This window comes from Callorhinus ursinus, unplaced genomic scaffold, assembly GCF_003265705.2.
Source record: "Callorhinus ursinus isolate GAN/ISIS: 27379988/994484 unplaced genomic scaffold, GSC_fseal_2.0 scaffold40, whole genome shotgun sequence".
In the NCBI taxonomy this organism is placed as follows: domain Eukaryota; kingdom Metazoa; phylum Chordata; class Mammalia; order Carnivora; family Otariidae; genus Callorhinus; species Callorhinus ursinus.
In genome coordinates this window covers 12,633,732-12,661,061 of record NW_027397102.1, presented here as the reverse complement: position 1 = coordinate 12,661,061, position 27,330 = coordinate 12,633,732, and the positions used below count along the sequence as shown (strand labels likewise).

General features: G+C 34.6%; 1 protein-coding gene across 1 annotated transcript in view; it reads right to left on the bottom strand.

The window, feature by feature from the left end:
* The window catches only part of DACH2 (dachshund family transcription factor 2), a 907,788-nt gene that overhangs the window by 257,899 nt on the left and 622,559 nt on the right, over positions 1 to 27,330 (bottom strand). The window contains exon 4 of the mRNA XM_073880945.1: positions 3,569 to 3,700. Within this exon, the coding sequence (XP_073737046.1) occupies positions 3,569 to 3,700 (132 nt within the window). The remainder of the gene's footprint in view (positions 1 to 3,568; positions 3,701 to 27,330) is intronic.

Sequence of the window (27,330 nt, the reverse complement as noted above, 5' to 3'; positions counted from 1 at the left end):
CTTCAGCTTTTGTTTATCTGGGGAAAACTTTATTTCTTCTTTTATATTTTTGAAATACATTTTTTCCAGTTATTGTATTTTTGGTGTGAAGTTTGTTTCTTTTAGTACTTTAAATATATCATCCCATTCTCTTCTGGCCTGCAAAATTTCTGCTAAGAAATCTGCTTATAGTTTTATGGTAATTTCTTCATATGTAACAGATTGATTTTTCCCTTGATACTTTCAAATTATCTCTCTGTCCTTGATCTCTGACAATTTGATTATAATATGTCTCAGTGTAGTCTTCTTTGGATTGATCATATTTGAAGATTATTGAGTTTCATTAACCTGGATGTGAATTTCCCTCCCTAGATTTGGAAAATTTTCAGTAATTATTTCTTTAAATAAGCTCATTTTTCCCCTTTCTCTCTTTTTTCTCCCCATGGAACTCCCATAATGCATGTATCAGTGCAAGAGAAACAATACATCCTGATATTCTGTAAATCCTGTAGGCTTACTTTCCTTTATTTCATTTTTTTCGTTTCTCCTCTGACTGGAAATTTTCAAATGACCTATCTTCAAGTTCGCAGTTTCTTCTCCTGATTGATTGTGTCTGATACTGAAGTTTCTACTGTATTTTCTGTTTCTTTTATTGTATTCTTCAACTCCAGAATTTGTGCCACATTCTCTTATTGACTTCTCTTTGTTGAATTCATATTGTTTTCCTGATTTCCTTGAGTTACTTAATTGTGTTCTCTTATAATTCATTCAGCTTTCTTAAAACAATTGTTATAGAATTATATAATTATTATTTGAATTCTCCATTTCTTTGGGGTCAGTTTATTAAAAAAATATTTTGTTCATTTTGGGTGGTGTTTTATTGATTGTTCATGTTCTTTATGACTTTTCATTGTTGTCTGCACATTTGAGGCAGTAGGTACCTCTTTCAGACTTTATGGACTCAATTCAGTAGGGAAAGACCACGTGCAGGTGGGTTCAAAAATATTGGCTGTGTAGGGTGTGGCAGCTCTGGTTCTAGGAGACTGCAATGGCAGCTCCAGATCTAGGAATGGGGAGGGCACAGGAGTGTTGACTTTGTACAATTCCATCAGCTGAGATCACCATTGGCAAAGACTGTGAGGTTCTTTGACAGACAAATCTGTAGTTGTCTGTGGTGACAGTGGAAGCTGCTGGACTCCTCAGTGGAAAAGACTGCTGAGGTCTACTTGTTCTCCAATACCCCATGAGAGGAAGTTATGGCTGAGGGGATCACTCCCAATAACACAATCTAGTTTGCATATACACACATGGCAGCAGTGCTCATTTATAGACTTTGAAAATCTCAGGGACTTCATATAAATATGTATTATTATCATCATCTTTATAATTATTTTTTATAACTGCTTACCTTAATTACATCAAGATAAGGATAGATTGCAATCTGCAAGGTCAAACACAGTGACTACTCTAATTTCATTTCTATAGCACCAAGTATAACATTATACACAAATGTAACCTAATACTTTATTTTATCACAATGATGGATAGATGGAGTTATGACAGATTATATTTAGCCAGGAAAATTAACTACTTACTAAGTTAGAAATTACATCATCAGTGCATCTCTCAAAATGTCTTTATTGTCTTGTTATAAAGTAACAATTTAGAAATTTTGTACAGTTTTTTCATAAACTGGTATATCTAAGAAAGACATGACAGAAATTGCTGCTTGAACTCCTATTAATTGTTATTGGTACAAAATATTTTGGTATACAAGAAGCTTCCTGTCAAATGATGGTCACTTCTAAGACACTCTAAGATTTGAAAGCCAGTATGAGGTAAGAGGTGTTAGGACTAGGAAACTGATCATCAGTTTATCAGTGTATTCTCATCATAAAAACAACTTTTATTTGAAGGGTTTGATAAAATAAAATTTCTACTACAAAAGAGCATTAAAGAGGAGAAAGAATGTGAATAAAACAGACTTTGGACTTAACCAGACATGGGATTGAAACATACCTCTGCCATTTACTAGCTTTGGGACTATGAGCAAAGCTGAACCACACTATGCCGCTGTTTCCTTATCTGCAAAATGAAGTATTGAAAATGCCTTTTTTTCTGGAAATTTGGTAAGAATTAAATGGGTTAACAAAGGAGATAGATGAATAAATGCTGCACAACATTGAGATTATAGTTAACAATATTGTATTATACACTTGAAAGTTGCTAAGAGACTAGATCTTACAGGTTCTCACCACAAAAAAATAATAATGTGATGTGATGGTGGTGTTATTTAACACTATGGTGGTATCATATTGCAATAGATAAGTGTAACAAATCAACACATTATACACTTTAAACTTACACAATGTTATATGTCAATTATATCTAAATAAACAAATGTTTGAAACTAAAGAACAAACATGGGAACTTAGTACATAATAACTGGTAATTGCTTATTGTTGTTATTTTTGCTTAGTATTAATTTTAGTATTATCTATGTGTTGCTTACAGTTGCTACAAATTCAATAAACAAATGCATTTTTCCATTGATTTGCTGCTGTGAGCACTGGTTGAAGCCCAAATCTTACTCTATAATTCACTGTGAACATTTCAGCTTTAGATGAGGAGAGCTATACTGTATTAAAGTCAGAGTATTTTATAATGCTGATCTGAGTCAGTTATTTCCCTCTTTAATTACCCCCCCTTTCTTTCCTCTAAAATAAGGTCCCACCATGTTTGAACTTCTAGGAGCCTAAAAGAAGAGAGATAAGACTGCTACCAATCTGCCTATCTCATTATATTAAATTCAGCTGCAGAATTAGATCAGAAACTTACAGCTCCTAAGACTGTCTTTGGTTACCCTTTCTTATTTCCCAATAAAATTAAACCATATTTATTTATTTATTTATACATCCATTAATGTATGTTGATATGTATAATCCAAGTTACTTCCAAAAGAGATCTGAGGAGTGGTCTTATGATCAAAACTAAAGTAAAATTATCAGAGGTAAAGGAGAAAAAACAAGTAGCAAGAAGGTAGGGGATATTCCACTCCACAGGCATCTTTCTCTTCTCTTCCTTTATTCTGTCTTTTTTTTTCCTTTGCTTTCTCCTTGTTCTACCTCTTTTTGTTTGCCCCTGCCAATGACCTGAGTATGCTAGCACCTTATTTAGCTAAAGAGATGGTAGTCCACCTAAAGTGACTGCAGAGCAGCCAAGGTGGATTTTCAGAACTGCCTCTCAGTGGTAGGTTGTTGAGAGAAAGTTGAAGTAAGAGGGGGTGAAACTGAAGGGGACAACATTTTACAGACAGAAGGTAAAATAGCTAACACTATAAAAATTAGTAATTAATTCCATTACAAAAAATAATGGAGATAAACTGATTGTTTCCTGAAATGTAATTCTGACTTGTAATGGTTTTCTAGTTTCACCATACTAGTTAGAAGTAAGGTTAAGCATCCTTCTGCAATACCTGCTCAAAATCAAAGTATACAAATTATTCTCTCCCCTCCCCCTCATCCCTCCTCTCTCCAATCTCAGAGTACATTAGTAAGAGTCACTGCCTTATAGTCCTGAAGACACTCACCAGTATTAGAATTAAGATCGTCAGGCTCCGATTCGGTCCCATTTTGGTTTCCTTTTCCCTGAAGAGTGTTCATTGCCATAAGTTTCATCTTCTGCAGTTTCATTGCCTCAGCCATTGCTGCAGCTGTTATACCTAAAACCAGAACCATCCCTTTTAAAAGGGGGGCGATTTCTTAATGTAATTGAAAGCTGGATATATTTCTTTAACAGATCTATGCTGCATAGAACAAGCCAAAAGAAACCTATGTCTAATTTATGTATAATATTCTTTAACAAAGTAATTTTCAACTCCTGTTTTTTACTTCATCTTACAATGGACAGTTTAAAAATTTAAAAACTCATTAAATGGTTGTCAAATTCCATCGAAAATAACATTTTCAGAGAAAACACTGTGAAATACTTGAAGGAATTACATTCTAGTGAATGTATTGTTGGGATTTTGCTAAAGGATGAGCTGTCTTCCCTGTCAGAATTACCTTGGAAAGAAGGGGAAGAGAGGAGGGAAAAAGTTATTTCAAATTGTCTTTCTATATTTTACCTTTCTCATGCTTATACATTGAGGGACCAAATAAATGAAAACAGGGCATGTAACCCCTGAAAATATGTCAACTCCCATAGTATAATTACTTTTTTTGTATTAATATAAAATAATGCACCCCAGTGTTTATAGCAGCAATGTCCACAATAGCCAAAATATGGAAACAGTCCAGATTTCCATCAACAGATGAATGGATAAAGAAGATGTGGTATATATATATATATATACAATAGAATATTACTCAGCCATCAGAAAGAATGAGATCTTGTCATTTACAACAATGTGGATAGAACTAGAGGATATTATGCTAAGTGAAATAAATCAGAGAAAGACAAATACCATATAATTTCACCCATATGTGGAATTTAAGAAAAAAAAGTGATGAACATAGGGGAAGGGAAAGAAAAATAAATTAAGATAAAAAGAGAGAGAGAGGCAAACCATAAGAGATTCTTAACTATAGGAAACAAACTGAGGGTTGTTGGAGCGGAGGTGGGTGGGGGGATGAGGTATTGGGTGATAGGCATTAAGGAGGGCATTTGATGTAATGAGCATTGGATGTTATATGCAACTGATGAATCACTAACTTCTACCCCTGAAACCAACAATACACTATATGTTAACTAAATTGAGTTTAAATAAAATATTTAAAGAATATATAAGGCAATTACTTTTTAAAAGTCTGTATAATGGTACAAAGAGGTAGAACTAAAAAACTCAAAGAAAAAATGTGAGTGCTTAAGTTTAAAATTATTTCTCTTAAGAAGTCTATATCAGGCAGTACCATAAAGATATATAAGGAAATGGATACTAAAAATAGAACACAAACCATATTCCAACAATTCTTTCCAAAATGTCTAGTGAATTCACCTTGATTATTTTTATATAATGTCTAAATTCATAGCCATATATTGGTGCAGTGATGCCATGGACAAAAAGGGGGGAAAAACTGGCAGATTTAAAACACAGCGTTTTAGAATTCAGTGAATTCTATCCTTCCATGCAAATGCAAATCAAGGAAAACAAGGTATATATTGGTTGTGGCAAACAGAAAATTTAAGTGCCATTATTAGAAGAATCTGATTCTAAGGGGTAAGGTGAATTCTTTATTAAAGGTGTAAGGGGAAGTGCAGCCTAGAACATGTAATTGTGTACGTTTGAGAGAATAACTAAGGTTCTATTTTGCCACTCTATACTCTTTACAAAGCATGGAAAACTCCAAGTGAAGTAAATTTTCACCACATTAGCTTGTCTATTAATCATGGCAAAAAAATAATCTGAAAGAAATTGCTTTAGTCTCAGAATTGATGATATACATTTTTACATTATATAATATAGATGATCCCAGAAATTTTCTTGCTACATTTAGCTTTACAGAATTCCAGTCCCCCAATGACCTGTCCAACATCAAACAGTAACTCTGGGCAGAAAATATGATGGCAGTGATTTAAACCAATCAAAGGACCCTAATTAGGACTGCCAGGTCTGAGTGCCTCATAACAAAAAATGTATCAGGAAAAGTTTCAAGAATTTACATAAGCTATTCTGATCAGCAATCCAGAACTGGATCCTGACTATGATAATTACTGAACTGGTAGTTGTTTAATTACTGGAAGTGTAGTAGTGGATTTTGTAATAATATATGGATTTGTACTCTGTGAAAAACAAAAGTCAACAAAATATCTTGTAGACAGGGAATTCCAGAAAAAAAAGTGTCTCATACAATGACACTAAGGCAATTAGTGAGCAAGAGTACCCTCATATTTTTAATTCATAGAAAAAATAGAAAGGTCCAATATTTATGCATTTTTTCAACCAGATGCTATCTGTACAATATCATTGAAGAAAAAAAACAGTGAGCAAATTCAGAAAGCAATATTAAGGTAGTAAAGAATCAAAATATGAAGCACTACAAAGATATTTAGGAGCTACCTAGTTCAATCTCTTCTTTTTGAAAATGAAGAAATAGTCTCAGAGCAAACTGTCATAGGTCAGATATTTAGAGGAAGATATGAAAAAAATCCGAGTTTTGTGATGGGATCTGGATGTATTTGTTAAAGTACTGAACTAGTTTAAGTTAGAGTTAATGAGGAGAGAGCAGTGTGGAAAGATGGCAGAGTAAGAGGACATTGAGCTCACCCCATCCCACATTTACAACTAGATATCATCCATTTCCATGTCAATAAATTGGAGAGCAATCCAGAGATTGGCAGGAAACAAACAAACAAAAACCCTCCACAACTAAATATATAAAAGATGCTGCATCTTAAAGGTTAAGAAGGTCAGAAAGATGGAGGGAGACTGCCCACAAAAGAAAGTGAGCTACACGCAGAAAAGTTAGAGAAATAGGCCCTTGCACCAGAGAGCTGATATGGGGAAGACTAATCCTCATAACATTTAGCAGTAAAAACCAGAGACTGAATTCTGTGAGTTTGTAAAACCAGTGGGACTTGGAGCCTGGAGCTTTAAAAAGTCAGTGCCTCAGCACTAGATGACAGCTGGGCTGCTGCCCATAAAGGGACAGTAGCCTTTGTGGAAAGGCAACATGAAAATGCAGTTTACAAAATGCTGGGGGAAAACAGGAGACAGATCTGTTCATACTGATTTTGTAGCATATTGGGTGACTTTTTTGAAAATGAGAGAGCTGGGGAGGACGCAAGATGGTGGAAGAGTAGGGGACCTCATTTCATCTGGTCCCTTGAATTTAGCTAGATAACTATCAAACCATTCTGCACACCCATGAATTCAGCCTGAGATGTAAGAAAAAAATATTTGGAACTCTACAAGTAGAAAAGTGACTGCATTTTGCAAGGTAGGAGGGCTGGAAAAGTGAAACTGAGGGGAGATATCAGAAAATAAATGGAGAGGGGAGGGAGCCTCCATAAGCCGGCTACCAGAAAACAATAGAGCCCCAGAGGACAAAATCAGAACTCTTAGAAATCTGTTCCAGTGAGAGACATCCCTGTTTAAAAGGGGCTTATGGAATGAAAGGGGCAGAATTCTAGGTGGATCAGTGTGATGTCAGCATCCCAGGGGTCACAGAACTAATGGGGGTGCCTGAGCCAGTAAAGTGTCCAGGAAGTGGAGTGGGGAAACTGGTTACTGTCAGTGAACCAGGGGGGCGGGTATAAGGGCTCTCAGCTCAGTCACCATAAACTGTGAGCCGGGCCCGATTGGGTGACCACTCTCTGCATGGGCACCAAGCAGCAGAATGGAACACAGGGACCCTCCACCATCCCCTGGGAGTGGCAGAGCAGGTATGTGCACCATCCGACGAAAGGTCTCAGCACCAGGGCCCTACAAAGGGCAGTGATGCGAGACCTTCAGACTCCCCATGGGAAGATTGCCGTGGGCACGCACTGCAGGAGTGTGCAGAGTTTGGCATAAACAAAAGTGAAGACTGTCCCAGAGTGTTTACTGAAGAGGGGGGACTGCGATCTTTTGGGTCTAGGGTTGGATATCACGGCATGGCCATTTTTATTTTGATCCTCTAAAGAGGCATAGAAAGCCTAAAAGGAAAAAAAGCCACACAGAGGACCAGCATACACTGAGCTCAACCCCCTGGCAAGGGGTGGTGCAACTCTGCCCAGACAAAGACACCTGAGAAACAGCACAGCAGGCCCCTCCCCCAGAACAGGTGCACAAGTTTACAGATCCGACAATACTGTAAAACTCTGGCGCTGGGGGAAAATAGTATATAAAACTTGAGGATTTTTCGCATGATTCATTTATTTTTCAGTCTAAAATTTTCCATTTCTTTTTTCTTTTTATTTCCCCCTTTCAACTAATTTCTTATTTTATCAACACTGTTTTTAAGTCACTATTTAACTTTTATTTTTACATCTACATTTCATAGACATATTCTTCATTTTTTGATCTTTTCACTCTATTCAATTTTAGTTTTGTATATATACAAGGTTTGTTTTCTTTGCAATTTTGGGATTTAGTGTCTTCTAACACAGAGATCAAAAGTGACTCAGGAACAAGTGGATCACCCAGATTCGTCCACCCTATGAAATTATATTCTCTCTCCTTTGCCTTTTCTTTTTTTTTTGCTTGCTTTTCTGTTTTGGTTTCTGATCTCTTTGGATTTGTCTAGTGTGTATTTTGTTTGGGTTGTGGTTGATAATTTTGATTCTGCTCACTGGCTCACCCATTCTTCTCTGGGCAAAATGACTAGAAGGAAGAATTCACAACAAAAGGAAGAACCAGAGGTAATATTCTCTGCACAGATCTAATTGATAAGGATATAAGTTAGATGTCAGAGATGGAAACCAGGATAACAATTATAAAGTTAATAGCTGGGTTTGAAAAAAAAAACATAAGAAAAAACTAGAGAATCTCTTAGTGCATAAATGAGATCTAGTCAGGCCAAATTTAAGAATGTTATAATGGAGATACAGTCTAATTTGGATGCTCTAACAATGAGGGTGAATGAGGCAGAAGAGAGAGTAAGTGATCTAGAAGATAGGCTGGTGGAAGGAAGTTGAGGCAAAAAGAGAAAAACAACTAATAGCCCATGAACAAAGGCTTTGAGAAATTAATGATATCATTATCATACCAATGTCAGAATTATTTGGGGACCTGAGGGTGAAGGGGGGGTCAGAAGTTATACTTGAGTAAATCATAGCTAAGAACTTCCCTAATCTGGGGAAGAAAACAAACATTCATGTCCACGAGGCAGAGGGAACCACTCCCAAAAAGAATAAAAATACATCAACACCCCGACATATAATACTGAAGCTTACAAATTTTAGAGAAAGAGAATCCTGAAAGAAGCTCAAAACAAGAGGCTCCTTACTTACAGAGGGAAGAGCACCAGAACGACAACAGACCTATAAACAGAAACCTGGCAGACAAGAAAGGGCTGGAATAATATATTCAGGGTACTTAATGAGAAGAATATGAGGCCAAGAATATTTTATCAAGCAAGGCTGTCATTCAGAATGGAAGGAGAGATAAAGGACTTCCAGGACAGACAGAAAATGAAAGAATATGTGACCATTAAGCGAGTCCTGCAAAAAATATTAAGGGGGAATCCTATAAATGAGGAGAGAGCCAAAAGTAACATAGACCAGAAAGAAAGAGAAAATCTACAGAAACAGGAACTTTAAGGCAATACAATGGCATTAATTCATATCTTTTGGGATAGTTACTCTGAATGTAAATGGGCTAAATGCTTCAATCAAAAGACACAGGGTAGCAGATTGGATAAAAAAAAGCAAGACCCATCCATATGCTGTCTATAAGAGACTCATCATAGACCTAAAGACACCTCCAAACTGAAAGTGAGGGGATGGAGAATTATTTACCATGATAATACACCTCAAAGACAGCTGGGGTTGCAATACTCATATCATAGAAATTAGATATTAAACCAAAGACTGTAGTAAGAAATGAAGAGGGACACTATACTTAAAGGGTCTATCCAACAAGAAGATCTAACAATTGTAAATATGTATGTCCCCAACATTGGAGAAGCCAATTATATAAACCAATTAATAAACAAAGTAAAGAAACACATTGATAATAATACATTAATGGTAGGGGACTTCAACATCCCACTCACATCAATGGACAGATCATCTAACTAGAAAATCAACGAAGAAACAAGGGCTTTGAATAACACAATGGACCAGATGGACTTCACAGATATATACAGAACATTCCATCCTAAAAGAACAGAATGCTCATTCTTCCCAAGAACACATGGAACTTTCTCCAAAATAGATCACATACTGGGTCCAAATCAGGTCTCAACTGATACCAAAAGATTGTGATTATTCCCTGCATATTTTCAGACCATAATGCATTAAAACTTGAACTCAGACACAAGAGGAAATTTGGAAGATTCTCAAACACTTGGGGTTAAATAGCATCCTATGGAAGAATAAAAGGGTCAACCAGGAAATTAAAGAAGAATTTTAAAAATTCATGGAAACCAATGAGAATGAAAATACATTTGTTCAAAACTTTTGGGATACAGCAAAGGTGGTCCTGAGAAAGAAGTACACTGTAATAAGAGCATATCCCAAAAAATTAGAAAGATTTCAAATACACAAGCTAAACTTACACCTAAAGGAGCTGGAGAAAGAACAACAAATAAAGCTTAAATGAAGCAGAAGAGAAATAATAAAGATTAGAGCAGAAATCAATAAAATTGAAAAAAGAAAAACAGTAGAATGGATCAATAAAACTAGAAGTTTGTTCTTTGAAAGAATTAGTAACATTGATAAACTTCTAGCCAGACTTATTCAAAAGAAAAGAGAAAGGACCAAAATTAATAAATCATGAATGAAAGGGGAGAGATCGTGACCAATACCAAGGAGACACAGACAATTTTAAGAACATATTATGAGCAACTATATAGCCACAAATTAGGCAATCTGGAGTAAAGGATGAACTCCTGGAAACTTATAAGCTACCAAAACTGAAATAAGAAGAAATAGAAAATCCGAATAAGCCAATAAACAGCAAAGAAATTGAAGCAATAATATAAAACCTCCCAAAAATCTAGAGTCTAGGACCAAATGGTTTCCCAGGAGAATTCTACCAAACATTTAAAGAAGAAATAATACCTATTCTACTGAAGCTGTTTCAAAAAATAGAAATGGAAGGAAAACTTCCAAATTCATTCTATGAGGCCAGCATTACCCTGATCCCAAAACCAGACAAAAACCCCATCAAAAAGGAGAATTACAGACTAATATCCCTGATGAAGATGGATGCCAAAGTACTCAACAAGATACAAACTAATAGGATCCAGTTGTACATTAAAAGGATTATTCACCACGACTAAGTGGGATTTATTCCTGAGATGCAAGGGTGGTTCAACATTCACAAATTGATCAATGTGATAGATCACATTAATAAAAGAAAAGACAAGAATCACCTGATCCTCTCAATTGATGCAGAAAAAAACATTTGAAAAAATACAGTATCCTTTCTTGATTAAAACTCAGTAAAGTATAGGGATAGGGGGAACATACCTCAAAACCATAAAAGCCATCTACGAAGATCCCACAGCAAATATCATTCTCAATAGTGAAAAACTGAGAGCATTTTCCCTAAGGTCACAAACATGACAGGGATGCCCACTCTCACCAGTGTTGTTCAACATATCATTAGACGTCCTAGCTTCAGCAATCAGACAACAAAAAGAAATAAAAGGCATTCAAATTGACAAGGAAGAAATCAAAGTCTCTCTCTTCACTGATGACATGATTCTTTATGTGGAAAATCCAGAAGACTCCACCCCAAAATTGCTAGAACACATACAACAATTCAGCCATGTGGCAGGGTATAAAATCAATGATATAAATCATTGCATTTCTATACACAATGTGACTGAAGAAAGATAAATTAAGGAATCAATCCCATTTATAATAGCACCAAAAACCATAAGATACCTAGGAATAAACCTAACCAAAGAGGTAAAGGATCAGTACTCTAAAAACTACAGAACACGTATGAAAGAAATTGAGGAAGACACAAGGAGTTGGAAAAGCATTCCATGTTCTTGGACTGGAAGAATAAATATTGTTAAAATGTCTAAGCTACCCAAAGCAATCTGCACATTCAATCAATCCCTATCAAAATACCGTTGACATTTTTCACAGAGCTGGAACAAACAATCCTAAAATGTGCATGGAACCAGAAAAGACTCCGAATAGCCAGAGGAATGTTGAAAATGAAAACCAAAGCTGGGGGCATCATAATGCCTGACTCAAGCTATATTACAAAGCTCTGATCATCAAGACATCATGGTATTGGCACAAAAACAGAAACAAAGATCAATGAAACAGAATGGAAAACCCAGAAATGGACCTTAAACTCTATGGTCAACTAATCTTTGACAAAGCAGGGAAGACTATGCAATGGAAATAAGACAGTCTTCAAAAAATTTTGCTGGGAAACTTGGACAGCCACATGCAGAAGAATGAAACTGGATCATTATCTTACACCATACACAAAGATAAACTCAAAATGGATGAAAGACCTAAATGTGAGACAGGACTCCATCAAAATCCTAGAGGAGAAAACAGGTAGCAACCCTTTCAACCTTGGCTGCAACAACTTCTTTCAAGACACGTCTCTAAAGGCAAAGGAAACAAAAGCAAAAATGAACTATAGGGACTTCTTCAAGATTAAAAGGTTTTGCACAGCAAAGGAAAGAATCAACAAAACTAAAAGGCAACCTATGGAATGGGAGAAGATATTTTCAAACGACATATCAGATAAAAGGCTGGTATCCAAGATCTGTAAGGAACTTATCAAATTCAACACCCAAAAACACACAATCCAGTAAAGAAATGGGCAGAAGATATGAACAGATATTTCTCCAAAGAAGACATCCAAATGACCAACAGACATCTGAAAGAAATGCTCAATATCACTCAGCATCAGTGAAATACAAATTAAAACCACAATGAGATATCACCTCACACCAGTCAGAATTGCTAAGATTAACAAGACACGGAACAACAAATGTTGGAGAGGATGTGGAGAAAGGGGAACACTCCTACACTCTTCGTGGGAATGCAAGCTGGTTCAGCCACTCTGGAAAACAGTATGGAGGTTCTTCAAGAAGTTAACAATAGATTTGCCCTAAGACCCAGCAATTGCACTCCTAGGTATTTACCCCAATGATACAGATGTAGTGAAAAGAAGGGATACATGCAACCCAATTTTCTCAGCAGCAATGTCCAAATAGCCAAACTGGAAGGAGCCAAGATATCTTTCAACAGATGAATGGATAAAGAAGTGGTGGTTCATATATACAATGGAATATTACTCAGCCATCAGAAAGGATGAATACCTACCATTTACATCGACGCAAATAGAACTGGAGGGTATTATGCTAAATAAAATAAGTCAATCAGAGAAAGACAATTATATGGTTTCACTCATATGTGGAATATAAGAAATAGCACAGAGGATCATAGGGGATGCAACAGAAAATTGCATGGGAAGAAATCAGAGAGGGAGACAAACCATGAAAGATTCTTGACACTGGGAAACAAACTGAGGGTTGCTGGACGGGAGATGAGTGGGTGGATGGAGAAACTGGGTGATGGGCATTAAAGAGGGCATGTGATGTGATGAGCACTCAGTGTTATACACAACTGATGAATTATTGAACATTATATCTGAAACTAATGATGTACTATATGTGGGTATTTGAATCTAAATTTAGAAAAAGAGAAAATGAGAGAGGTGGCAGGTGACTTTTCTCACCACCCACATGATAAACACAGACTCACCTGTGAATGGAAGGGCTTTAGAGAAAGATTTACACTCAATTCAGGGCTCAGGGAAAACTTTTGTTATGGCTGTACATCTGGCCTGTGCACCCTAGGTGCAATGCCCAGCCTCACACCTCTGGCCACCATCGTGTCTCCACCTCAGCTGTGCCAAGACAATGCCCTGCCCCTCCTTCTACTCCCAGCTGCCCCAGGACTCAGCCTTCAGCCACCAGAGCACTTATGGGGATCTGGCATAAGACCTTGCCCAACACAAATTTTGCTAACACCCATTCTGCTCCCAAGTTCCCCAGTGGGCACACTCACTAAGAGCTAGCATGCTTAGTTCCCACTGACACCACAGAGAGCAAGCTTATCCTACAAAAAGCAGAGAATTAGTGCGGATGATTGTACTAGTAAAAGTAAAAGTGACTCAGATTCAACAGGGCATAAGCAACACCCATACTATACTCTCCCAAAGTGCCAGGTTCTGGTGAACAGGGGGCACTGTATTGAAAGAGAATCCAGGATCTTCTCTTCATGTAGTCACTACCTTAAAGAGAAGAAGACATAGCTGACTTTCTTGACACACAGGGATCAATACAGAAAGGGAGACAAACTCAGGAGACAGAGAAAATTATCCCAAATAAAAGAACAGGACAAGGCCATGGCCAGAGATCTAGGGAAAACAGATATAAGTAACATGCCTGATGGAGAATTTAAAGCAATGATCATAAGTATACTCACTAGACTTGACAAAAGAGTGGAATACATAAGTGAGAGCATTAACACAGAGATAAGGAATAACATAGCAGAGATAAACAGCTCAATAAACAAAAAGAGAAACACATTTGATGAATAGCAGGAGTGAATAGTAGGATGGAAGAAGCAGAAGAATGAACTAATGATCTAGAAGTCAGAGTAATGGAAAGTAAATTACGCTGAACAAGAGAGAGAAAAGAAAAATTACACAGTGTGAGAATAAAAATATGGAACTCAGTGACTCCATCAAATGTAATAACATTAGCTTTATAGGAGTCCCAAAAGAAGAGAGAGAGAAGGGGCAGAAAATTTTTTCAAATAATTAATAGCTGAAAACTTCCCTAAACTGGAAAAGGAAACAGACATCCAGATCCAGAAGGCAGAGATAACTCCCACCAAAATCAACAAAATCAGGCCAACACCAAGATATATTGTAGTTAAATTTGCAAAATAGAGAGATAAAGAAAAAAAAAATCTTAAAAGCACCATGACAAAAGTAGTCCTTAACCTACAAGAGAAAAGCCATAAGGGTAGCTGGTGACTCCTCAACATAAACTTGGCAAGCCAGAGGAGAGTGGCATGACACATTCAAAGTGCTCAATGGGAAAAATTTGCAGCCAAGAATGTTCTATCCAGAAAGACTATCATTCATAGTAGAAGAGGTAAAGAATTTCCCAGACAAACAAAAACTAAAGTGGTTTGTAGCCACTAAGCCAGCCCTGCAAGAAATATTAAAGGGGACTCTGAGTGGAAAGGAGAGAAAAAAATGAGAGCATAAAAAGGTAAGAAAGGAACAAAACTTAAAATTTCTGTAAAAAATTCCATCAAGATATTCACATAAAAAATAGACAGAAAATATAATATATACCTACAAAATGGGGAGAAGAGAAAACCATGCATTCATATATAAACAACCATGAACTTAATATGGACTGCTATTTGAAAAAGAGATATACAAACATAATGGTAACCATATATCAAAACCCATTTATAAATATGCACTGAATAAAGAGAAAGAAATCTAAATATATCACTAAAGAAAATCAGCAAAATGAGAGAAAAACAATAAAAGATCAGAGAAAATCTTCAGAAACAATAAATGCTCTAATAAAAAGACAGAGTGTGACAGAATGGATAAAAAAAAAAACAAGATCAATCCATATACAAAGACTCATTTTACCTAAAGACATCAGCAGATTGAAAGTGAGTAGAAGGAGAAATATCTATCATCCAAATGGATGACAAAAGAAAGTCAGAGTAGCAATACTTAACATCAGACAAAATAGACGTTAAAACGAAGACAGTAACAAGAACCAAAGAAGGACACTATATGATAATAAAAGGGAAAATCCAATAAGAGGATATAACAACTGTAAATATTTATCCACCCAGCATAAGAGAACTCATATATATAAAAGAGTAAATAGCAAACAAAAGAAATCATTTGATAATAACACAATAATAATAGGGGATTTTAAGACCTCAATTAGATCAATGGACATATCACCTATGCAGAAAATCAACAAGGAAACAATGGCTTTGAATGGCAAACTGGATGAGAAGGATTAACAGATACATTCAGAACATTCCGTCCTAAAAAAAAAACAGAATACACCTTCTTTTCAAGTGCACATGAAACATTCTTTCCAGAAGACAGCTGATATTTGGCCACAAAACCAGCCTCAACAAATTCAAGAAGATCATAGTTTATACCATCCATCTTTTCTGACTACACCACTATGAAACTACAGGTCATCCATAAGAAAAAATCTGGAAAGACCGCAAACATATGGAGGTTATGTAACATGCTACTAAACAATGAATGGGTCAATGAGGAAATCAAAGGAGAAAAAAAAAGTGCATAGAAACAAATGAAAATGAAACCATGATGGTCTTAAACCTCTGGGATGTAGCAAAAGTGTTTATAAGAAGGGAGTTTATAGGGACATCTGGGTGGCTCAGTTAGTTAAGCGTCTGCCTTCGGCTTAGGTCATCATCCCAGGGTCCCAGGATTGAGCCCCACATTGGGCTGCCTGCTCAGCAGGGAGTCTTCTTCTCTCTCTGCCCCTCATCCGCTCGTGTTCTCTCTCTCACTCTCTGTCTCATTCTCAAATAAATAAATAAAATCTTTAAAAAAAGGATGGGAGTTTATATCAATACAAACCTACCTCAGGAAGCAAGAAAAATCTCAAATGAACAACCTAATCTTGCATCTAAAGGAGTTAGAAAAAGAAAAAAAAAAACAATTAAAACATAAAACCTGCAGAAGGAAGGAAATAATAAAATTACAGCAGAAATAAGTGATACAGAAACAAACAAACAAAAAACAGAAGAGATCAATGAAATAAGGAGCTCGTTTTATGTATAAGCCATTAAAATTGATAAATATCCAGCCAGATTTTTCGAGAGAGAGAGCTCAAATACTTAAAATCACAACTGAGAAAGGAGAAATAACAAACAATACCACAGAAATACAAACAATCATAAGAGAATATTATGAAAAAATATATACCCACAAATTGGACAACCTGGAAGAAATGGATGAATTCCTAGAAACATATAAACTACCAAACTGAAACAGAAAGAATGAGGAAATTTGAAAAGATGAATAACCAGCAAGGAAATTGTACCAATAATCAAAAACCTCCCAACAAACAAAAGTTCAGGACCAGATGGATTCAAAGGCATATTCTACCAAACATTTAAAGAAGACATATTACCTATACTTTTCAAACTATTCCAAAAAATAAAAAAGGAAGGAAAAATTCCAAATTCATTCTATGAGACCAGCATTACCCTGATACCAAAACCAGATAAAGACTCCACTAAAAAAGAGGACAGGCTAATATCCCTGACGAACATAGATGCAAAAAATTCTCAGTAAAACAATAGCAAACCAAAGTCAACAATACATTAAAAGAATCAATCACCACAAGTGGGATTTATTACTGGCTTGCAAGTGTGGTTCAATATTTGTAAATAAATCCATGTGATAGATCACATAAATAACAGAAAGAGTAAGAACTATATGATCATTTCAATAGACCCAGAAAAATCATCTGACAAAGTAGATCAATTCGTGATAAAAACTCTTAACAAATTATGTTTAAAGGGAATGTACCTCAACATAAAAAAGACCATATATGAATAACCCACAGCTAATATCATCCTAAATGGAGAAAAACTGTTTTTCTTCTAATGTCAAGGACAAGAAAAGAATGTCCACAATCATGACTTTTATTCAACATAATACTAGTAGTCCTAAGCACAGCAATAAGACAACAAGAAGAAATAAAAGGCTCCAACTCAGCAAAGAAAAGTAAAACTTTTGCTATTTGCAGATGACATGATACTATATATAGAAAACCTGAAAGATTCCACCAAAAACCTACTAGAACTAATAAATGAATTTAGGAAGGTTGCAGGATACAAAGTCAATGTAGACAAATCCATTGCATTTCTATACGCTAATAATGAAGCAACAGAAATAAATTTAAGAAAGTAATTCCATCTGAAATGCCACCAAAAAGAATTAAATAGCTAGGAATAAACACAACCAGAGGCAAAAATGTACTCCAAAAAATGTAAAACTGATGAAAGAAACTAAAGATGACAAACAAATGAAAAACATTCCATGTTCATGGATTGGGAGAACCAAGACTGTTAAAATGTCCATATTACCCAAATGATCCAAAGAGTTAAGGCAATCCTTTTCAAAATACCAACAGCATTTCTGATACAACAAAAACAAACAATACTAAAATGTGTATGAAACCACAAAAAATTCTGAATACCCAAAGCAAGCTTAAGAAAAATAAACAAACAAACAAAAAAGGAAAAACAAAGCTGGAGGTATCACAATTCCAGACTTCAAATTATATTATAAAGCTGTGATAATCAAAACAGTATTGTACTGGCACAAATACAAACATATAGATCAATAGAAAAGAACAGAAATCCCAAAAAGAAGCCCAGGTTTCTATGGTCAATTAATCTTCAACAGAAACAATAATATGAAATGGAAAAAAGACAGCCTGTTCTACAAATGGTATTGGGAAAACTGGACAGCTACATACAAAAGAAAGAAACTGGATCACTTTCTTACACCATACACAGAAATAAATTCATAAAGGATTAAAGACCTAAATGTGAGACCTGAAATGATAAATATCCTAGAAGAGAACACTAGCAGTAATTTCTCTGACATTGGCCATAGCGACATTTTTTGATATGTCTCTTTTGGTAAATGAAAGAAAAGCAAAAATAAAATATTAAGAATATATCAAAATAAAAAGCTTCTGCACAACAAAGGAAACAGTCAACATAACTAAAAGACAAACTGCAGAATGGGATAAGATATTTGCATATGACATAGCTGATAAAAGGCTACCATCCAAAATATATTAAAAACTTATAGAATTCAACACCAAAAAATAATTGAATTAAAAATTGGGCAGAAGAGATGAGCAGACATTTTTCCAAAGAGGACATCCAGATGACCAAAACCACATGAAAAAAATGTTCAAATCATTCATTGTCAAGGAAATACAAATCAAAATTACAATGAGATATCACCTCACACATGTCAAAATGGCAAAATCAAAAGCACAAGAATCAACAACTGTTGGTGAGAATGTGGAGAAAAAGCAACCCTCATGCACTGTTTTTGGGAATGCAAACTGGTACAGCCACTCTGGAAAAGAGTATGGAAGATCCTCAAAGAGATAAAAATTGAAATAACCTTGTATTGTTGATTTTAGCTATTCTCATGTGTGTTTGGTGATGACTGTAGTTTTGATTTGTATTTCCTGGATGATAAGTGATGTTGAACATCTCTTCATGGGCCTGTTGCCATCTGTGTGTCTTCTTTGGGAAAATGTCTATTCATGTCTTCTCCCCATTTTTTAACTGGATTATTCATTTTTTCATTGTAGAGCTTTATAAGTTCTTTATATTTTTTGGATACAAACATTTTATCAGATATGTCATTTGCAAATATACTCTCCCATTCCATAGGTTGCCTTTTAGTTTGGTGATTGTTTCCTTTGCTGTGCAGAAGTGTTTATTTTGATGTAGTCCAAATATTTATTTTTGCTTTTCTATCACTTGCCTCAGAGACAGTCACTACAGCTGTGTCAAAGAGGTTACTGCCTGAGTTCTCCTCTAGGATTTTATGGTTTCTTTTCTCACATTTAGGTCTTTAATCCATTTTGAATTTATTTTTGTGTATAGTGTAAGAAAGTGGTCCAGTTTCATTCTTTTGCATGTTGCTGTTCAGTTTTCCCTACACCATTTTTTGAAAAGACTATCTTTTTCACCTTGGATATTCTTTCCTGCTTTGTCAAAGATTGACCATATAGCTGTGGGTTCATTACTGGGTTTTCTATTCTGTACCATTGATCTATGTATCTATTTTTAGACCAGTACCATACTGTTTTGATCAATACAGTTTTGTAATGTAACTTGAAGTCTAGAACTGTGATGCTTCCATCTTTGCTTTACTTTTCCAGGGTTGCTTTGACTATTTAGGTTTTTTTTTTGTGATTCCTTACATATTTTAGGATTGTTTGCTCTAGCACTATGAAAAATACTGGTGGTAGTTTGATAGGGTTTGGATTAAATGTGTTGACTCCTTTGAGTAGTATAGACAATTTAACAATATTTGTTCTTTCAATCCATGAGCATGGAGTGACTTTCCATTGGTTTGTATCATCTTCAATTTCTTTAATTGGTGTTTTATACTTTTCAGAATACAGATTTTTCACCTCTTTGGTTAAGTTTATTCCTAGGTATCTTATGGTTTTTGGTGTAATTGTAAATGGGATTGATTTCTTCATTTCTCTTTCTGCTATTTCATTATTGGTGTATAGAAATGCAACATATATCTGTACATTGATTTTGTATCCTGCAAATTACTAAATATATCAGTTCTAGCAGTTTCTTGTCAGAATGACTAAAACCAGCAACAGAAGAAACAACAGGTGTTGGCAAGGATGTTGAGGACGGGGAGACCTCTTTCACTTTTAGTGGCAGTGCAAACTGGTGCAGCTACTCTGGAAAACAGTCTGGAAGTTCTTCAAAAAGTTAAAAATAGAACTACCCAGTGATCCAGCAATTGCTCTACTAGGTATTTACACAAATACAAAAATACTAATTTAAAGGGTGCATGCACACTAATGTTTATAGCAGCATAATCAACCATAGCCCAATTATGGGGGACAAAAACATGTGTGCATTGACTGCTAAATGGATAAAGGTGATGTGGTATATATATGCAATGGAATAGTACTCAGCCACAAAAAGATTATATCTTGTCATTTGCAATGACATGGATGGAGCTAAAGAGTAGGCTAAGTGAAATAAGTCATTTGGAGAAAGACAAGCACCATATGTTTTCACTTGTATGTGGAATTTAAGAAACAAAACAAATGATCATAGGGAGAAAAGAAGAGAGGCAAACCAAGAAACAGACTTAATTATAGAGAACAAACTGATGGCTACCAGAGAGGAGTTGAGTGGGTGAATGGGTTAAATAGGTGATGGGGATTAAGGAGTTCACTTGTGATGAGCACCAGGTGTTGTGTGGAATTGTTGAATCACCATATTGTACGCCTGAAACTATTATAGTATATGTTAACTGACTGAATTATACCCTCTATTTAAAAAAATCAAACTAACCTGCAATTCAGTAATTGTGCTTCTGTATTTACCCAAAGAATATGAAAATGCTAATTCAAAAGTATATATTTGCCCCTATGTTTATAGCAGCATTATTCCAATAGCCAAGTCATGGAAGTTCCATAAGTGTCCATCAACAGATGAATGGATAAAGAAGTATATATATATATATACAATGGAATATCATTCAGCCACAAACAAGAATGAAATCTTGCTATTTGCAACAACATGGGTAAAGTTAGAGAGTATGATGTTAAGCAAAATCAGTAAGTCAGAGAATGACAAATATGATTTCACTCATACATGGAATTTAAGAAATAAAACAAATGTACAAAGAAAAGCAAAAGAGAGAGGCAAACCAAGAAACAGACACTTAAATATAGAGAACAGACTGATGGTTACCAGAAAGAAGGCAGGTGTGGGAATGGGCTAAATAAGGGATAGGTATTGAAGAGTAGACTTATCATGAAGAGGACTGAGCAATGTATAGAATTGTTGAATCACTATACTGTATACCTGAAACTAATAGAACACTGTATGTCAACTATATTGGAATTAAAATTTTAAAAAATCTTTAAAAAATCATTTAAATGATTCATAAAATAAAAGGATATAAACAAGATATATACATAAAACATGGAAGGGAAGTAAAAAACTTTGTGCTTTTAGAATAAGTTCAAATTTGGGAGCCTGGGTGGCTCAGTTGGTTAAGCAACTGCTTTCGGCCCAGGTCATGATCCTGGAGTCCCGGGATCGAGTCCCACATCAGGCTCCCTGCTCGGCGGGGAGTCTGCTTCTCCCTCTGACCCTCTTCCCTCTCGTGCTCTCTATCTCTCATTCTCTCTCTCTCAAATAAATAAATAAAATCTTTAAAAAAAATAGAATAAGTTCAAATTTATATCCCCATCAAACTGATACAGACTGCTGTGTGCAGAGAATCTTATAAAAGAATATAAATTCTTTTTTCCCAAGTTTTTATTTAAATTCCAATTAGTTAACATACAGTGTAATATTAGTTTCAGGTGTAGAATTTAGTGAATCAACACTTTCATATTTATCACAAGTGCCCTTCTTAAAAAAGATTTAAAAATTAAAAAAATAAATGATAACCACAAATCAAAAGCTTTTAATAGATATGTCAAAATAAAGAGAAAGGAAGCCAAGTATATCACTAAATAAAGCCATCAATTCACAAGGGAAGAAAGGAGAAGAAAAAAGGAAGAGAGAAGAATAACAAAAGTACAGTAAAACAAATAACAAAATGGCAATAAGTACATAACAATCAAAAATTACTTTGAATGTAAATGGACTAAGTACTGCAATAAAAAGTTATAGGGCACTGAATGGATGAAAAAGCAAGACCCATCTGCATACAAAAGATTCATTTCAGACCTAAAGTCGCATACAGATTAAAAGTAAAAACATGGAAAAATATTTATTAAAATGGAAGCAAAAAGAAAGCTGAAGTAGCAATACTTATATTGGAGAAAATAGACTTTAAAACAGAGACTGTAGCAAGATACAAAGGACACTAATGACAAAGGGAACAATCCAAGAAGAAGAAATAATGGTTCTAAATATTTATGGACCCAATATAGGAGCACTCAAATTCATAATACAACTATTAGCAGACATGAAAGAGGAAAACAATAGTCATACAATTATAGTAGAGGACTTGAACACGCAACTTATATTAATGGATAAATGATCCAGACAGAAAATCAACAAGGAAAGAGTGGCTTTGTATGACACACTGGACCAGATGGAACTAACACATATATTTAGAACATTCCACCCCAAAATAGCAGAATAAACATTCTCTTCAAGTTCACATGGAACATTCTTCTTAGGAGATTACATGTTTGCCTACAAAAAAGACTCAACAAATTCAAAAAGATTAAAATCATATCATGCGTCTTCTCTTCATACAAAGGTATGAAACTAGAAATCAATCACAAGAAAAAATCTGGAAAGAACAAAAATGCATGGAGGTTGAATAAGATGTTACTAAGCAATGAGGAGGTAAACCAAAAAAATCAAAGAAGAAATAAAAAATTATATGGAGGCAAAAGTTAAAACACAATGGTCAGAATTTTGGCATGCAACAAAAGCTGTTCTAAGAAAGATTATAGCAATAAAAGTCTATCTCAAGAAGCAAGAGAAATCTCAAATAAACAACCTAATTTTACACCTAAAGTAGCTAGAAAAAAAGAACAAAGAAAGCCCAAAACCCATAAAAGGAAAGGAATAATAAATATCAGAGAAAAATAAATGAAATAGAAACTAAAGAACAACGCATCAGTAAAACTAGGAGATGTTTTTTGAAAATATCAAAAAATTTATAAACCTTTAGCCAGACTCATCATAAAACAATAAAAGAAGAGTGGACTCAAATAAATAAAATAAAAAATGAAAGAGGACAAATAACAACCAACACCACAGAAATACAAAGGATTTTAAGAGAATATCATGAAAAATGATCTTAGAAATATATAACCTTCCAAAACTGAATCAAAAAGAAATGGAAAATTTGAACAAACCAATTACCAGCAATGAAATTGAATTAGTAATCAAAAAACTCACAAGAAACAAAATTCCAGGATCAGAACATATCAGCAGGATATTCTACCAACATTTAAAGAAGAGGTAATAGCTATTCTTCCCAAACTATTCTAAGAAACAGAAGAGGAAGGAAAGCTTTAAAATTCATTCTCAGAGTCCAATATTACATTGATAACAAAACCAGTTAATGACACACACACACACACAAAAAGGAAAGAAAACTGCAAGCCAATATCTCCGAGGAACATAGATGCAAAAGTCATCAACTAACTATTAACAAACTGAATTCAACAATGCATTACAAAATCATTAACCACAGTCAACTGGGATTTATTCCTGGTATGCAAGGTGGTTCAATATTCACAAATCAAACAGTATGATACAACATATCAACAAGAGAACAGATTTAAAAAATATATATGGTCATTTTATTTTATTTTTTTATTTTTTAAATTTTTCTTTAAATCCCAGGAAGTTATCCTACAGTGTAATATTAGTTTTAGGTGTACTATTTAGTGATTCATCACTTACATACAACACAAGTTGCTCATCACAAAAAGCACACTGCTTAATCTCCATCACATATTTACCCATCCCCACCCATCTCCCCTCTAGTAACCATCAGTTTGTTCTCTATAGTTAAGAATCTGTTTCTTGGTTTCCCTCTCTTTTTTTCTCCCTATGATCATTTGTTTTGTTTCTTAAATTCCACATACGAGTGAAAACATATGGTATTTGTCTTTCTCCAAATTACTTATTTAACTTAGCATAATACTCTAGCTCCATCTATGTCATTGCAAATGACAAGATATAATCTTTTTTTGTGGCTGAGTACTTTTCCATTGCATATATATACCAAATCTTCTTTATCCACTTATCTAACAATCCACACGTGGTTTTTTTTCCCATAATTTGACTATGGTTGATAATGCTGCTATAAACATTAGGGTGCGTGCACTCTTTGAATTAGTATTTTTGTATTCTTTCAGTAAATACTTAGCGCAACTGCCTGATCATAAGGTAGTTCTATTTTTAACTTTTTGAGACACCTCCATACAGTTCTCTTGAGTGGCTGCACCAGTTTGCATCCCCACCAACAGTGTAAGAGGGTTCCCCATCTCTGCATCATCACCAACACCTGCTGTTTCTGGTGTTGTTGAGTTTAGCATTCTGATAAGAGTGAGGTGATGTATCATTGTTTTGATTTATATTTCCCTGATGATAAGTGATGTTAAACATCTTTTCATGTCTCTGTTGATCATGTGTATGTCTTCATGGAAAAATGTCTATTCATGTCCTTTGCCCAATTTTAATTGGATTGTTGGTTTTTTGTGTGTTGAGTTTTATAAGTTTTATAAGTTCTTTATAAATATAAATTTTGCATGTGAATCTTTTAACATATTTTTTTGCAAGTATCTTCATCCATTCCATAGGTTGCTTTTTAGTTTGGTTGATTATTACCTTTGCTATGCAGAAGGTTTTTATTTAGATAAAGTCCCAATAATTTATTTTTGCCTTTTTTCCTTGCCTCAGGAGACATATGTAGTAAGAAATTGCTATGCCCAATGCCAAATGGGTTACTGTCTGTGTTCTCTAGGATTTTAATGGTTTCCTGTCTCATATTTAGGTCCTTGACCCATTTTGAATTTATGTTTGTGTATGGTGAAAGAAAGTTGTCCACTTTCATTCCTTTTCATGTTGCTGTCTAATTTTCTCAACACCATTTGCTGAAAAGATTCTTTTTCCCCTTGGATATTCTTTCCTGCTTTGTCAATGATTAATTGACCATATAGTTGTGGGTTCACTTCTGGGTTTTCTATTCTGTTCCATTGATCTATTTATCAATTTTTGGACCAGTACCATAATGTCTTGGTTACTACAGCTTTATAATATAACTTGAAGTCCAGAATTGTGATGCCTCCACATTTGCTTTCCTTTTTCAAAGTTGCTTTAGCTATTCAAGGTCTTTTATGGTTCCATATGTATTTTAGGATTGCTTGTTGTATGTCTGTGAAAAATGCTGGTCATATTTTCATAAGGATTGCATTAAATGTATAGATTGCTTTGGGCAGTAGAAACATTTTAACAATATTTGTTCTTCCAAAATGGGAGCATGGAGTGTTTTTCCATTTCTTTGTGTCATCTTCAATTTCTTTTAACAGTATTTTATACTTTCAGGGTATAAGTCTTTCACCTCTTTGGTTAGATTTGTTCTTTGGTATCTTATGTTTTGGGGTGTAATTTTGAATGGGATAGATTCCTTGATTTCTCTTTCTGCTGCTTCATTATAATGCAACAGATTTCTCTATGTTGACTTTGTATCCTGCGACATTACTGAATTAATGAATCTAGTCCTAGCAATTTCTTGTTGGACTATTTTAGGGTTTCTATATAGATTATCATGACTCCTACAAATAGTGAACATTTTACTTCCTCTTGCTGTTTTGGATGCTGTTTATTTTTGTTGTTTTTGTTGTCTAATTGCTGTGGCTAGGACTTCCAGCACTGTTAAATAGCAATGGTGAGAGTGGACAACTCTGTCTTGATCCGGGCCATAGAGGAAAAACTCTCAAGTTTTTTTTTTTTTTCCATTGAGGAAGATATTAGTTGTGGGTTTTTTGTATATGGCATTTATTGTGATGAGATATGTTACCCCTAACCCTACTTTGTTGAGGTTTTTTTTTTTTTATCATGAATGGATGTTGTACTTTATCAAATGCTTCCTCTGCATCTAGTGAAAGGATTGTATGGTTCTTAACCTTTCTTTGTTAATGTAGTGTATCAAATTGATTTGTGAATATTAAACCACCCTTGCAGCCCAGGAATAAATCCCATTTAATCGTAATGAATGATTATTTTCATGCACTGTTCGATTAAATTTGCTAGTATTTTATTGAGAACTTTTCCATCCACATACATCAGGGATATTGACCTCTCATTCCCTTTTTCAGTAGAATATCTATCTGATTTTGGTATCAGGGTAATTCTGGCCTCAAGAATGAACTTGGAAATATCCTTCCCTTCCTAATTTTGGAACAGTTTAAAAAGAATAGGTATTAAATTTTTTTAAATGTTTGGTAGAAATCACCTTTGAATCCATTTGGCCATGGAGTTTTATTTATTGGGAATTTTTTGATTACTGACTTAATCTCTTTATTGGTTATCAGTCTGTTCAAATTTTCTATTTCTTCCTGTTTCAGCTTTGGTAGTTTTTATGTTTCTAGGAACTTATTTGTTTCTTTCAGGCTGTCCAATTTGTTGACATACAGTTTTTCATAACACTCTCTTAAAATTGTATTTCTGTGGTGTTGCTTGTTATTTCTCCTTTCTCACTTGTGATTTTATTTATTTCAGTCCTTTTTCTTTTCTTTCTGATATGTCTAAATAAAGGTTTTCACTTATATTATTTTTTTCAAAGAACCAGTTCCTGGTTTCACTTATCTGTTCTATTATTTTTTTGTTTTTGCTTTTATTATTACTTTTATTATTATGTTATGAGCATCCTACTAAAGAATGAATGGGTCAACCAGGAAATTAAAGAAGAATTTAAATTAAATTAAAGAAGAATTTAAAAAATTAAGAAATTTTAAATTTAATTTTTTTTAATTTAATTTAAGAATTAAAAAAATCAGTGAAAACACAACTGTTCAACATCTTTGGGACGCAGCAAAGGCAGTCCTAAGAGGAAAGTATATGCCAATACAAGCTTTCTCAAGAAACAGTAAATGTCTCAAATACACAACCTAAACCTACACCTAATGGAGCTGGAGAAAGAACAGCAAATAAAGCCTAAACCCAGCAGGAGAAGAGAAATAATAAAGATCAGAGCAGACATCAATGAAATAGAAACCAAAAGAACAGTAGAACAGATCAACAAAACTAGGAGTTGATTCTTTGAAAGAATTAACAAGATTGATAAACTCCTGGGCAGACATATCAAAAAGAGAAAGGACCCAAATAAATAAAATCATGAATGAAAGA